At 43.4% G+C, this 14752-nt stretch overlaps 1 protein-coding gene and 1 long non-coding RNA gene across 6 annotated transcripts in view; one reads left to right on the top strand and one right to left on the bottom strand.

Annotated features, from left to right (window-relative positions):
• The window catches only part of LOC124045623 (dedicator of cytokinesis protein 3-like), a 108094-nt gene that overhangs the window by 25238 nt on the left and 68104 nt on the right, over window positions 1-14752 (top strand). For all 5 annotated transcript variants that reach the window (XM_046365061.1, XM_046365057.1, XM_046365060.1 and 2 more), the window contains exons 2-3: window positions 3357-3440; window positions 3618-3658. In XM_046365061.1, coding sequence (XP_046221017.1) covers window positions 3357-3440; window positions 3618-3658 — 125 coding nt within the window. The remainder of the gene's footprint in view (window positions 1-3356; window positions 3441-3617; window positions 3659-14752) is intronic.
• On the bottom strand, window positions 66-14750 carry LOC124045624. Its single transcript, XR_006840878.1, has 4 exons — window positions 14620-14750; window positions 5856-5916; window positions 3278-3434; window positions 66-629 (listed from the first exon to the last, which is right to left on the bottom strand). It is a non-coding gene; the product is annotated as an uncharacterized LOC124045624 (long non-coding RNA).

Here is a 14752-nt window from a genome sequence, read left to right as displayed (position 1 = left end):
AAACCAAGGTTTTCCTTGTGTAACGAGTGCGCTGGGAGTCGGGAAGCAAGTTCAGGGAGTGAATAATTTAATAAATGAACGAAACATAATACAAAACAAGAAACACAAACAACGCACAGACAGGAAACAGAAACAATGATGACTGGGTAAGAAACCAAAAGTAGTCAGGAGCGGACCAGTCACCTCTGCTATGGCGCGGGAACCTGTCGATCCAGCTGAGGTGCGGGAGCATGGCGACCTAGAGCGCAGGAGAGAGCATACGTGACAGTACCACCTCCCCGGCGCAGCTGGCTCCAGCCGCAGGACGCCAATCACAGGGTCAATCTCGGGGATCAGGAACGGACTGGTGGCCTCCGCTGAGGCGCAGAAACCTGATGAACCGGCTGAGGCATGAGAGCCCGATGAGCTGGTTCATCAGGCATGGGAGCCTATCGATCCCACTGAGGTATGGAAACACGTCAAGCCAGCTGAGGCAGGGGAACCCGTCGAACCTACCAAGGCATGGGAATCCAACAAACTGTCTGAGGCCTTCCAGGTAGCTCCGGTTCTGACACCCGGACCCGACAGCACCGCCAAAAAACAAAAACAAAAAAACACTCCCTGATGCTTCCCTTTGGCGAGGCGTCATTCTGTAACAAGAGCCGGGAAGCAAGTTCAGGGAGTGAGTGTTTTAATAAATGAATGAAACATAATTCAAAACAAGAAACACGATCAACACACAGACAGGAAACTGAAACAGAAACAATGACGCCTGGGAAAGGGAGTGGCATACAGTTGAAGTCGGAAGTTTACATATACCTTAGCCAAATACATTTAAACTAAGTCTTTCACAATTCCTGACATTTAATCCAGGTAAAAATCCCCCGTCTTAGGTCAGTTAGGATCACCACTTTATTTTAAGAATGTGAAATGTCAGAATAATAGTAGAGAGAATGATTTATTTCAGCTTTTATTTCTTTCATCACATTCCCAGTGGGTCAGAAGTTTACATACACTCAATTAGTATTTGGAAGCATTGCCTTTAAATTGTTTAACTTGGGTCAAATGTTTTGGTTAGCCTTCCACAAGCTTCCCACAATAAGTTGGGTGAATTTTGGCCCATTCCCCCTGACAGAGCTGGTGTAACTGAGTCAGGTTTGTAGGCCTCCTTGCTCACACAAGCTTTTTCAGTTTCGCCCACAAATTTTCTATAGGATTGAGGTCAGGGCTTTGTGATGGCCACTCCAATACCTTGACTTTGTTGTTCTTAAGCCATTTTGCCACAACTTTGGAAGTATGCTTGGGGTCATTGTCCATTTGGAAGACCCATTTGCGACCAAGCTTTAACTTCCTGAATGATGTCTTGAGATGTTGCTTCAATATATCCACATCATTTTCCTACCTCATGATGCCATTTTGTGAAGTGCACCAGTCCCTCCTGCAGCAAAGCACCCCCACAACATGATGCTGCCACCCCCATGCTTCACATTTGGGATGCTGTTCTTCGGCTTGCAAGCCTCCCTCTTTTTACTCCAAACATAACAATGGTCATTATGGCCAAACAGTTCTATTTTTGTTTCATCAGACCAGAGGACATTTCTCCAACAAGTACGATCTTTGGCCGCATGTGCAGTTGCAAACCGTTGTCTGGCTTTTTTATGGTGGTTTTGCAGCAGTGGCTTCTTCCTTGCTGAGCGGCCTTTCAGGTTATGTTGAAATAGGACTCGTTTTAGTGTGGATATAGATACTTTTGTATCCGTTTCCTCCAGCATCTTCACAAGGTCCTTTGCTGTTGTTCTGGGATTTATTTGCACTTTTTGCAGCAAAGTACATTCATCTCTAGGAGACAGAACACGTCTCCTTCCTGAGCGGTCTGACGGCTGTGTGGTCCCATGGTGTTTATACTTGCGTACTATTGTTTGTACAGAAGAACGTGGTACCTTCAGGCATTTCGAAATTGCTCCCAAGGATGAAACAGACTTCTAAAACCATGACATAATTTTCTGGAATTTTCCAAGCTCTTTAAAGGCACAGTCAACTTAGTGTATGTAAACTTCTGACCCACTGGAATTGTGATACAGTGAATTATAAGTGAAATAATCTGTCTGTAAACAATTGTTGGAACAATGACTTGTGTCATGCACAAAGTAGATGTCCTAACAGACTTGCCAAAACTACAGTTTGTTAACAAAAAATTAGGAGCGTGGTTGAAAAACTAGTTTTCATGACCCCATCCTAAGTGTATGTAAGCTTCTGACTTCAACTGTATATAGGGCAGGTAATCAAGGAGGTGATGGAGTCCAGGTGAGTGTCATAATGCGCTGATGCGCATAACGATGGTGACAGGTGTGCGCCATAACGAGCAGCCTGGTGACCTAGAGGCCGGAGAGGGAGCACATGTGATACCTTGTTTTCACTGTAACTTTTTGCAGTTACTGCAAACATGAACCCCCATTTTCTCCATAACATAACACAATGGAGGCAGAATATTTGTCCACATGATAAAGCATGTATTTAATGTATAAAAAATGTAAATATTCTGCCAGCAGTACTCTGTATACTTTTAAGGGCATTGGTTGAATTTATGCTGCTGCAAGAACACATTGTCGGCACACTGTTCAATTCAGCACGGAAGATTTATGCAAATAAAAATATATGACGGAGGAGCTTTTACCCCTACTACTTAGCAGCAGAATATGTGCTTTGTGTGTGGGGTCTATATTTAGAGACAGTGTAATTAACTTAACATTGCATTAAAATCAGGACTGTTTAATACTGAATTGCCTATTAAAATGGCTACACTCTTAAGGGAGGGGAGCCTGTTTACAGTTCGGTGAGCTGTGTTGTTTAGATGTTTCCACAAAACAGCTTGTTATTAAAAAAGCTGTGATCACTGCTCAGCCAAAACACATGACATTGATGGGGAGGGATGCACCTATCTCATCCTCAGGCTGGGTACCTGTCTACCTGATGTTTCTGTATACGGGAAAGGACAGGGTACTGTATCTCATCCTCAGGCTGGGTACCTGTCTACCTGATGTTTCTGTATATGGGAAAGGACAGGGTACTGTATCTCATCCTCAGGCTGGGTACCTGTCTACCTGATGTTTCTGTATACGGGAAAGGACAGGGTACTGTATCTCATCCTCAGGCTGGGTACCTGTCTACCTGATGTTTCTGTATACGGGAAAGGGATATAGTGATGATGAACAGAGCTTTGTGTAATTTGAGCTTTGACAAATCTCCTTTCACTGAAAAATAAACAATTGATCACAAAAAAACTATGTCACAACTTTACCTTGACAACATGTTGGCTACAGCAGAAACACAGATAACTTCATGAATGTAACATTGTTGATCCTTTTCTTTCTCCTCAGTGATCTGCAACTTCCGGAGCTCAGTATGTCAGGCCCTGGTTCTGGAGATAGGAGAGACTGTGCAGATCCTGGAGAAGACTGAAGGTAAGAGCTGCTGAGTGACCCTTTATAGAGAATACTAGTGAGTAACATTGTAAAGTTTCACCACTTTACCTTAATCTAAAGATAGCACTTCAAGTTCAAAGTGTGTGTATGTGTATTATGGGTAATAGTTATAGTCCTTGTTCAGCTGGTTGATATGTATCTTTAATCTGTCTTTAGGCTGGTACAGAGGGTTTTCCACCAAGAAGCCTTCCATCAAGGTAAACATATCAATCAATCAACATATCATATCAATCATATTCTCTTCATTATGCAGAGGGGTCCTTTTAGACCAGGCAGCTATCAGACATGGTTTGTTTGAAGCTATTTATTTACAGCAACTTGATTCCTAATGAAAACCTCCATACCAGCACAACAACGCTAAGAAAAGTAAGCATGTTTGGGCGCAGCAATTAATATGTGTTGTTTGGTACAATCAAGCATATTTGGTCTCTCTTTCCTCTATGCAGTAAAGAATAAAATACACATTTAGATTTCTGGAGGAGTTGTATTGGATGAGTAGTGGTTAACGTACAATAAGAGTTACACCATTCATTTTCTCAGTTCACCACCTTACAGAGCCACCCACATATACTATTAATTTACTACAGAGCAAGGGCTCCATTTTTGTCTGGTGTTTTTCGGTGCCAGTGTCAAATGCAGGTTAGTTTGCAATTTTGTCATGTAAAAACTGGCGCACTGACATTTTCCAACCCTAACGCCAGGTTCGGCAATTTCCCTGCCTTACAGTATACCAGTTCCTGAAAAACGGATATACTGTTCCTATATACTGTATCCTTAAAAACATGATCCAAAGTGCTAATGTCAGGCAGCGCTGATGTGGATATTTAAGACCAACCAAAAACTGGATTTAGCAGTAACGCAGTTGGTTATGGCAATGAATTTGGACATCGGAAACACAGCCTATCCAACCGTGACGCACAATGCCCATATGCGTGTAGTGCTTTTGGTGCCTGTATGCTTCTTATTTAGAAACCCATTTCGTTTGATTTGATTAAATAGCAAGCATAGCCTCCTGTCTTCTCAATGAAGGTTTTTTTTTTGTCTGCCCAATGCAATCGCGAAGTAGTCAAGACTGTCGGTAAAGGATGGGGTTGGCTCCCGAGACCGCTTGGAAATACATCTTAATCCCCAAAGCTTTATTAAAATATCAAGTTTGAGAGGAGTAAAACAGTGAGCTGACATTCCCTTTTTATCTATGTATTGTAGGCAGGCCAACATGATTTTTGCCATGCAGGTCCCGTTTTGGACGTGCGTAAAACCCGCTCCATGATGTAGGCTGTGTGTCTATGCCCATCATGAAACAAAAGATGAGAACCTGGGTGAATGCCGGTGAACCTGGTAATTACAAGTGATCTGTAACCTGTCAAAATAGCTTGTTTTCTGTTTCCTATGTTCAAAACCCAAGCTCTCCCTTAGACCTACTAGAACAAAGGCTGGTTCATCAGCAACACGTGTCTTTTAGATCCTGGCAACTCTATGATATCATGATATTTTACATGCATTTGTTGTTGTTGTTGTTGTTAATAAAAAACACAGCTTGTTTTTTCTTTAATTTTATTACAACCAAACTTATTAGAATGATTCACCTTCCTGATTTTATGGTGACAATGTCCGTGGCGCACTTGCAATGCAACTCTTGGGGTGTGTGAATGCGATCTGATGTTTAAATTGGTTCCGATTATGTTCAGAAAACAGGCCTATTTGTGAGCAGTATAACGGGGAGTGGACATTCTCCCTTTGTTTATATTGGATCTTTGTCCAGCTACTGTGAAAAGTTTGGATGTGCGTAAAACCCTCCATAGTCTGCGTTGTTTTAATGTTATATGCCCAAGGGGAGAAATTATGGCGCCTGTGAGTGAGATATAGCCTATTTAAAACAAGTTGTTTTGTTTAGAATTTTATAAGAATTATTCATTATCTTTTTAGGCCTCATCAATAATTCATGTTATTTTGCTTATTGACAATGTTTGGCTGGTTCATGCTCAGCAATAATGCAATTTACAATAGGTCTAGGTGCCTCGTAAGGATCCGGAGAAGGCGAGTGGGAAAGCTGCCGTTACCGTCAATATTACTCGGCAACGTACAATTTGGACAATAAATTAGACTAGGTATGATCACGAATATCCTACCAACAGGACATCAAAAACTGTACCATCTTATGTTTCACGGAATTGTGTCTGAATGATGACATGAATAATAAGCCAGCAGGATATACGCTGCACCAGCTAGATAGATCAGCACACAGACCGTGCATATTTGTAAACAACAGCTGGTGCACATAATCTGAGGAATCTAGATTTTGCTCTTCTGAAGTGGAGTATTTTATGATAAACTGTAGACCTCACTATTTGCCAAGAGAGATTTCATCTATAATTTTTATGGCTGTTTACTTACCACCACAGATGGACGCTGGCAATAAGACCGCAAACAGGAAACTGCTCAACCAGAGGCGGAGCTGTAATGCAGGGAAACTAAAATCAGTTTGACCCATTTTCTATCAACATGTTAAATACGCAAGCAGAGGAAAACCAATTCTAGATCACCTGTGCTCCACACACAGAGATGCGTACAAAGCTCTCCCCCGCCCTCCATTTGGTAAATCTGACCACAATTCTATACTCCTGATTCCTGCTTACAAGCTAAAATTAAAGCAGGAAGCACTAATAACTTGGTCAATAAAAAGTGGTCAGATGAAGCAGATGCTAAACTACAGGAATGCTTTGCTATCACAGACTGGCACATGTTCCGGGATTCTTGAGGAGACACCACATCAGTCACTGGTTTATCAATAAGTGCATCGAGGACGTCATCCCCACAGTGACTGTGCGTACATACCCCAAATAGAAGCCATGAATTACAGGCAACATTCGCACTGAGCTAAAGGGTAGAGCTGCTGCTTTCAAGGTGCGGGCCTCTAACCCGGAAGCATAAGAAATCCTGCTATACCCTCAGATGAATCATCAAACAGGCAAAGCGCCAATACAGGGCTAAGATTGAATTGTACTACACCGGCTCCGACGCTCGTCTTATGTGGCAGGGCTTGCAAACTATTACAGACTACAAAGGGAAGCACAGACACAAGCTGCCCAGTGACACGAGCCTACCAGACGAGCTAAATCACTTCTATGCTCGCTTCGAGGCAAGCAACATTGAGGCATGCATGAGAGCATCAGCTGTTCCGGATGATTGTGTGATCACGCTCTCTGTAGCCGACGTGAGTAAGACCTTTAAAACAGGTCAACATTCACAAGGCCGTGGGGCCAGACAGATTACCAGGACGTGTGCTCCGGGCATGTGCTGACCAACTGGCAGGTGTCTTCACTGACATTTTCAACATGTCCCTGATTGAGATTGTAATATCAACATGTTTCAAGCAGACCACCATAGGTCTCTGTGCCCAAGAACACTAAGGCAACCTGCCTAAATGACTACAGACCTGCCGCACGCCATGAATTGCTTTGAAAGGCTGGTAATGGCTCACATCAACACCATTATCCAAGAAACCCTAGACCCGCTCCAATTTGCATACTGCCCAAACAGATCCACAGATGATGCAATCTCTATTGCACTCCACACTGCCCTTTCCCACCTGGACAAAAGGAACACATATGTGAGAATGCTATTCATGGACTATAGCTCAGCGTTCAACACCATAGTACCCTCAAAACTCATCACTAAGCTAAGGACCCTGGGACTAAACACCTCCCTCTGCAACTGGATCCCCTCCTGTACTCCCTGTTCACCCACGACTGTGTGGCCAGGTATGACTCCAACACCATAATTAAGTTTGTAGATCACCGACAACAATGAGACAGCCTATAGGGAGGAGGTCAGAGACCTGGCCGGGTGGTACCAGAATAACAACCTATCCCTCAACGTAACCAAGACTAAGGAGATGATTGTGGACTACAGGAAAAGGAGGACCGAGCACACCCCCATTCTCATCAACGGGGCTGTAGTGGAGCAGGTTGAGAGCTTCATGTTCTTTGGTGTCCACATCACCAATAACCTAGAAAGGTCCAAACACACCAAGACAGTCATAAAGAGGGCACGACAAAGCCTTTTCCCCCTCAGGAAACTAAAAAGATTTGGCATGGGTCCTCAGATCCTCAAAACATCGAGAGCAACCTGACAACATCGAGAGCATCCTCTTGAGATGTTGCTTCAATATATTCACATAATTTTCCTATCTCATTATGCCATCTATTTTGTGAAGTGCTCCAGTCCCCCCTGCAGCAAAGCACCCCCACAACATGATGCTGCTATCTCTGTGCTTCATGTTTGGGATGGTGTTCTTTGGCTTGCAAGCCTCCCTCTTTTTGATTCAAGCACAACCATGGTCATTATGGCCAAACAGTTCAATTTTTGCTTCATCAGACCAGAGGACAGTCCAAAAAGTAAGATCTTTGCCCCCATGTGCAGTTGCAAACCGTAGTCTGGCTTTTATATCGCAGTTTTGTAGCAGTGCCTTCTTCCTTGTTGAGCAGCCTTTCAGGTTATGTCGATATACTGTAGGACTCGTTTTACTGTGGATATAGATACCTTTGTACCTGTTTCCTCCAGCATCTTCACAAGGTCCTTTGCTGTTGTTCTGGGGTTGATTTGCACTTTTCGCACCAAAGTACGTTCATTTCTAGGAGACAGAACGTGTTTCCTTCCTGAGCGGTATGACGGCTGCATGGTCCCATGGTGTTTGCTCCCAAGAAAGAACCAGACCATTTTTCCTGATGTCTTGGCTGATTTCTTTTGATTTTCCAATGATGTCAAGCAAAGAGGAACTGAGTTTGAAGGTAGACCTTGAAATACATCCACATGTACACCTCCAATTGACTCAAATTATGTCAATTAGCCTATCAGAAGCTTCTAAAGCCATGACATAATTTTCTGGAATTTTCCAAGCTGTTTAAAGGCACAGTCAACTTAGTGTATGTAGACTTCTGACCCAATGGAATTGTGATACAGTCAATTACAAGAAAAATAATCTGTCCTAAAACAATTGTTGGATAAATTACTTGTGTCATGCACAAAGTAAATGTTCTAACCGACTTGCCAAAACTATATTTGTTAACAAGAAATTTGTGGAGTGTATGTAAAGTGTATGTAAACTTCCAACTTCAACTATACATACTACCTCAATTAGCCCAACTAACCGGTGCCGGTATATAGCCTCGCTACTGTTATAGCCTCGCTACTATATATTGCCTCACTTCTGTTATTTTTCATTGTCCTTTTACTGTTGTTTTTTATTTCCTTAGTTATCTATTGTTCAACAAATACCTATTTTCTACTTGAAAAATGTACTGTGGGTTAGGGCTTATAATTAAGCATTTCACTGTTGTATTCGGCGCACGTGACAAATAATCTTTCATTTGATTTACCACCCCTCACCACTGTCAAACGCTCCCTAAAACACTTCTGTGAGCAGGCCTTTCTAATCGACCTGGCCCGGGTATCCTGGAAGGAAATTGACCTCATCCCGTCAGTTGAGGATGCCTGGTCATTCTTTAAAAGTAACTTCCTCACCATTTTAGATAAGCATGCTCCGTTCCAAAATGCAGAACTAAGAACAGATACAGCCCTTGGTTCACTCCAGACCTGACTGCCCTCGACCAGCACAAAAACATCCTGTGGTGGACTGCAATAGCATCGGATAGTCCCCGCAATATGCAACTGTTCAGGGAAGTCAGGAACCAATACACGCAGTCAGTCAGGAAAGCTAAGGCCAGCTTCTTCAGGCAGAAATGTGCATCCTGTAGCCCAACTCCAAAAAGTTCTGGGACACTGTGAAGTCCATGGAGAACAAGAGCACCTCCTCCCAGCTGCCCACTGCACTGAGGCTAGGTAACACGGTCACCACCGATAAATCCATGATTATCGAAAACTTCAACAAGCATTTCTCAACGGCTGGCCATGCCTTCCGCCTGGCTACTCCAACTTCGGCCAACAGCTCTGCCCCCCCCCCCCCCCGCAGCTACTCGCCTAAGCCTCTCCAGGTTCTCCTTTATCCAAATCCAGATAGCAGATGTTCTGAAAGAGCTGCAAAACCTGGACCCGTACAAATCAGCTGGGCTTGACAATCTGGACCCTCTATTTCTGAAACTATCTGCCGCCATTGTCGCAACCCCTATTACCAGCCTGTTCAACCTCTCTTTCATATCGTCTGAGATCCCCAAGGATTGGAAAGCTGCCGCAGTCATCCCCCTCTTCAAAGGGGGGAGACACCCAGGACCCAAACTGTTACAGACCTATATCCATCCTGCCCTGCCTATTTAAGGTCTTCGAAAGCCAAGTCAACAAACAGGTGACTGACCATCTCGAATCCCACCGTACCTTCTCCGCTGTGCAATCTGGTTTCCGAGCCGGTCACGGGTGCACCTCAGCCACACTCAAGGTACTAAACGATATCATAACCGTCATCGATAAAAGACAGTACTGTGGAGCCGTCTTCATCGACCTTTCCAAGGCTTTCGACTCTGTCAATCACCATATTCTTATCGGCAGACTCAGTAGCCTCGGTTTTTCGGATGACTGCCTTGCCTGGTTCACCAACTACTTTGCAGACAGAGTTCAGTGTGTCAAATCGGAGGGCATGCTGTCCGGTCCTCTGGCAGTCTCTATGGGGGTGCCACAGGTTTCAACCCTCGGGCCGACTCTTTTCTCTGTATATATCAATGATGTTGCTCTTGCTGCGGTCGATTCCATGATCCACCTCTACGCAGACGACACCATTCTATATACATCCGGCCCGTCCTTGGACACTGTGCTATCTAACCTCCAAACGAGCTTCAATGCCATACAACACTCCTTCCGTGGCCTCCAACTGGTCTTAAACGCTAGTAAAACCAAATGCATGCTTTTCAACCGTTCGCTGCCATGCATCCGCACGCCTGACCAGCATCACCAACCTGGATGTGTGCACATCTATACCTAGATGTCTGGCTAGACTGTAAACTCTCCTTCCAGACTCATATCAAACATCTCCAATCGAAAATAAAATCTAGAGTCGGCTTTCTATTCCGCAACAAAGCCTCCTTCACTCACGCTGCCAAACTTACCCTAGTAAAACTGACTATCCTACCGATCCTCGACTTCGGCGATGTCATCTACAAAATTGCTTCCAACACTCTACTCAGCAAACTGGATGCAGTTTATCACAGTGCCATCCGTTTTGTCACTAAAGCACCTTATACCACCCACCACTGCGACCTGTATGCTCTAGTCGGCTGGCCCTTGCTACATATTCGTCGCCAGACCCACTGGCTCCAGGTCATCTACAAGTCCATGCTAGGTAAAGCTCCACCTTATCTCAGGTCACTGGTCACGATGGCAACACCCATCCGTAGCACGCGCTCCAGCAGGTGTATCTCACTGATCATCCCTAAAGCCAACACCTCATTTGGCCGCCTTTCGTTCCAGTTCTCTGCTGCCTGTGACTGGAACGAATTGCAAAAATCGCTGAAGTTGGAGACTTTTATCTCCCTCACCAACTTCAAACATCTGCTATCTGAGCAGCTAACCGATCGCTGCAGCTGTACATAGTCTATTGGTAAATAGCCCACCCATTTTTACCTACCTCATCCCCATACTGTTTTTATTTATTTACTTTTTTAACTTTTTTATTTACTTTTCTGCTCTTTTGCACACCAATATCTCTACCTGTACTTGACCATCTGATCATTTATCACTCCAGTGTTAATCTGCAAAATTGTAATTATTCGCCTCATGCCTTTTGCACACAATGTATATAGACTCCCCTTTTTTTTCTACTGTGTTATTGACTTGTTAATTGTTTACTCCATGTGTAACTCTGTGTTGTCTGTTCACACTGCTATGCTTTATCTTGGCCAGGTCGCAGTTGCAAATGAGAACTTGTTCTCAACTAGCCTACCTGGTTAAATAAAGGTGAAATAATTTTAATTTTATTTTTTATTTTTTAGCCAATGTGTCAGTGTGAATGCCATGTGATTCCTTAGAACAAATGGGTTACATTTCCATTTTGTTATTTCATTTCTGTATTCTGTAAGCCATTTAAGAAACTATAGACTAACATCTGAAATGGAGTTAATTCCAAGGCAATACATTAAAAAGTACCATAAAATACACAACTTGAAGCAACCACATATTTCGCCGTGGAGGACGTTCTAATTGGCCAGCGAGGAGCCAAGCCTTGACACGCCCACAACCCAACCCTTTTGCGTCAATGCCACCAAGTGCGTGAGTAATTGTGATAGTGAAAATAGCTAAATTATTTCTGACACACCCCGCTACCGCCTGCACTTAGATGTACCATTGCATTAGGTTGTTAAAATGCAGCCACAAGTGTTTCACCGCTCATACAAAGAGGCCTATATTGTGGCATCAAGTGTACTTTTCACCATTCATCTCTCTTCCAATGAGATGAGTATAGGGTTGTTCAATTCCTGGAATTAAAATTTCCTGGTTTTCCCAGAAATCCCAGTTGGATGGTTCCCTGAATCAGGATGGAATATGCATGAAACCCAGTCCTACAACCAAGATTTCTGGAAAACCAGGGAATTTATTGAAAATATTATATCCTATAATCCTATATTTTAATAGCAATGTTTTGATTACTAAGTGTCTCTTTGTCAGGCTGACCACATTACTTTCGAAATCAAAGAGCATTCAAACAGTGTGCAGGTATTCATCTGATTTTTTCTATGGTATCATTACATTTTACATGAACATTTTAGTCATTTAGAACTGTAGTTCCCAACCGGGGGTACAAGGACCCCTGGGTGTACTTCGCCTATCCACAGGAGGTACAGTACTTAAGAAGATCCTTGAGACCATAGACCTACTGGTAAAATACACAGGAGGTACAGTACATAAGAAGACCCTTGAGACCATAGACCTACTGGTAAAATGCACAGGAGGTACAGTACATAAGAAGACCCTTGAGACCATAGACCTACTGGTAAAATGCACAGGAGGTACAGTACATAAGAAGACCCTTGAGACCATAGACCTACTGGTAAAATGCACAGGAGGTACAGTACATAAGAAGACCCTTGAGACCATAGACCTACTGGTAAAATGCACAGGAGGTACAGTACATAAGAAGACCCTTGAGACCATAGACCTACTGGTAAAATACACAGGAGGTACAGTACATAAGAAGACCCTTGAGACCATAGACCTACTGGTAAAATACACAGGATGTACAGTACATAAGAAGACCCTTGAGACCATAGACCTACTGGTAAAATGCACAGGAGGTACAGTACTTAAGAAGACCCTTGAGACCATAGACCTACTGGTAAAATGCACAGGAGGTACAGTACTTAAGAAGACCCTTGAGACCATAGACCTACTGGTAAAATGCACAGGAGGTACAGTACATAAGAAGACCCTTGAGACCATAGACCTACTGGTAAAATGCACAGGAGGTACAGTACATAAGAAGACCCTTGAGACCATAGACCTACTGGTAAAATACACAGGAGGTACAGTACATAAGAAGACCCTTGAGACCATAGACCTACTGGTAAAATACACAGGAGGTACAGTACATAAGAAGACCCTTGAGACCATAGACCTACTGGTAAAATGCACAGGAGGTACAGTACTTAAGAAGACCCTTGAGACCATAGACCTACTGGTAAAATGCACAGGAGGTACAGTACTTAAGAAGACCCTTGAGACCATAGACCTACTGGTAAAATGCACAGGAGGTACAGTACATAAGAAGACCCTTGAGACCATAGACCTACTGGTAAAATGCACAGGAGGTACAGTACATAAGAAGACCCTTGAGACCATAGACCTACTGGTAAAATGCACAGGAGGTACAGTACATAAGAAGACCCTTGAGACCATAGACCTACTGGTAAAATACACAGGAGGTACAGTACATAAGAAGACCCTTGAGACCATAGACCTACTGGTAAAATACACAGGAGGTACAGTACATAAGAAGACCCTTGAGACCATAGACCTACTGGTAAAATACACAGGAGGTACAGTACATAAGAAGACCCTTGAGACCATAGACCTACTGGTAAAATGCACAGGAGGTACAGTACTTAAGAAGACCCTTGAGACCACTGATTTAGCAGACGCTCTTATCCAGAGTGACTTACAGTTAGTGCATTCATCTTAAGATAGCTAGGTGAGACAACCACATATAATAGTTGTAGTAATACATGTTTTCCTCAAATAAGTTATCAGCAAAGTCAGTGCTAGTTGGAAAAATCAAGTGCAAGTTTATTTTTTATTTTGTTTGGGTAGGGATAAGACTGAGTTTTCTTATGTAAGATACTCATTGAAGAGGTATGGTTTCAGACATTTTCAGAAGATAGGCAGGGACTTTGTTCCCCTAGCATCAGGGGAAGCTGTTTCTATCATTGGGATGCCAGGACAGAGAAGAACTTTGGGCTGAGTGGGAGCTGACCTCCCGTTGGGGTGGGACAGCCAAGAGACCAAAGGTGGTACTGTTCCTTCCTGCAGCTGTGGAAGTTTATTGGATGTGTGTACCTTGCATACACTATGTTTGAACTAAATATGTACAGTACCTCCAAGCAATGCACCACCATGGCTTCTGCCATTGATCAATATTCTGCACTGCAGTACATTATTATGAAATAATACTGACACATCCGCTTCCGATCCAATCGATTGTTTAGTAAACCATGTCTATTACCGTACCCGTTCCTCCGTCTTCATATTCCAAATCAAAATGTCTGACATCTGATACCAGTCACTCAGTCAGTATCTTAATAAGCTGGGAAACCAGTGATGCCTTAGCCTGGCCCCTGTCCCCGATCTGTATGTGGTTTACTCGTCTACAATGTCATGACAGTGCTGGACAGAGGGATAAAGCACTGATCTACAGATCTGGGACCAGGCTACAGATACCTCTTTTGTCTCATCATTCTTTGAAACCAACCTGAAGTCATAGGTCAGTAAGATCTAGAGTTATGACAGATAACATACTGTTCCAGAAAGACACACAAAAAACTTCTCACAATCCTGGCAGATCTCTCAAGGTCTTATGTGATGCTAATGCCCGTCCTGCTTTCACTACTTTCATGAGCTATTTACAGTCCCCCACCAACACGCCTCCATTTTGTTATGTACTCTTCCTCCCACACTCCCTCGCTCATACTCTCCCTGAGCTGCCACAATCAGCTGTGCTTACCGTGGCCAATTCATCAAATCTGTCAGATTATAGCAAAAAGAGGAACTGCACGGGTGGCAGTTTGCACTGTTCTGTCCTCCCCAGCTCAGCTACAATTGGGCTGGCACTTCTGCATATGCAGCTTGTGTGTGTG

The sequence above is a fragment of the Oncorhynchus gorbuscha genome, linkage group LG10 (genome assembly GCF_021184085.1).
Source record: "Oncorhynchus gorbuscha isolate QuinsamMale2020 ecotype Even-year linkage group LG10, OgorEven_v1.0, whole genome shotgun sequence".
NCBI classification, from domain to species: domain Eukaryota; kingdom Metazoa; phylum Chordata; class Actinopteri; order Salmoniformes; family Salmonidae; genus Oncorhynchus; species Oncorhynchus gorbuscha.
Note: the sequence above shows the minus strand (reverse complement) of the source record. Positions and strands in the feature narration are given on the sequence as shown.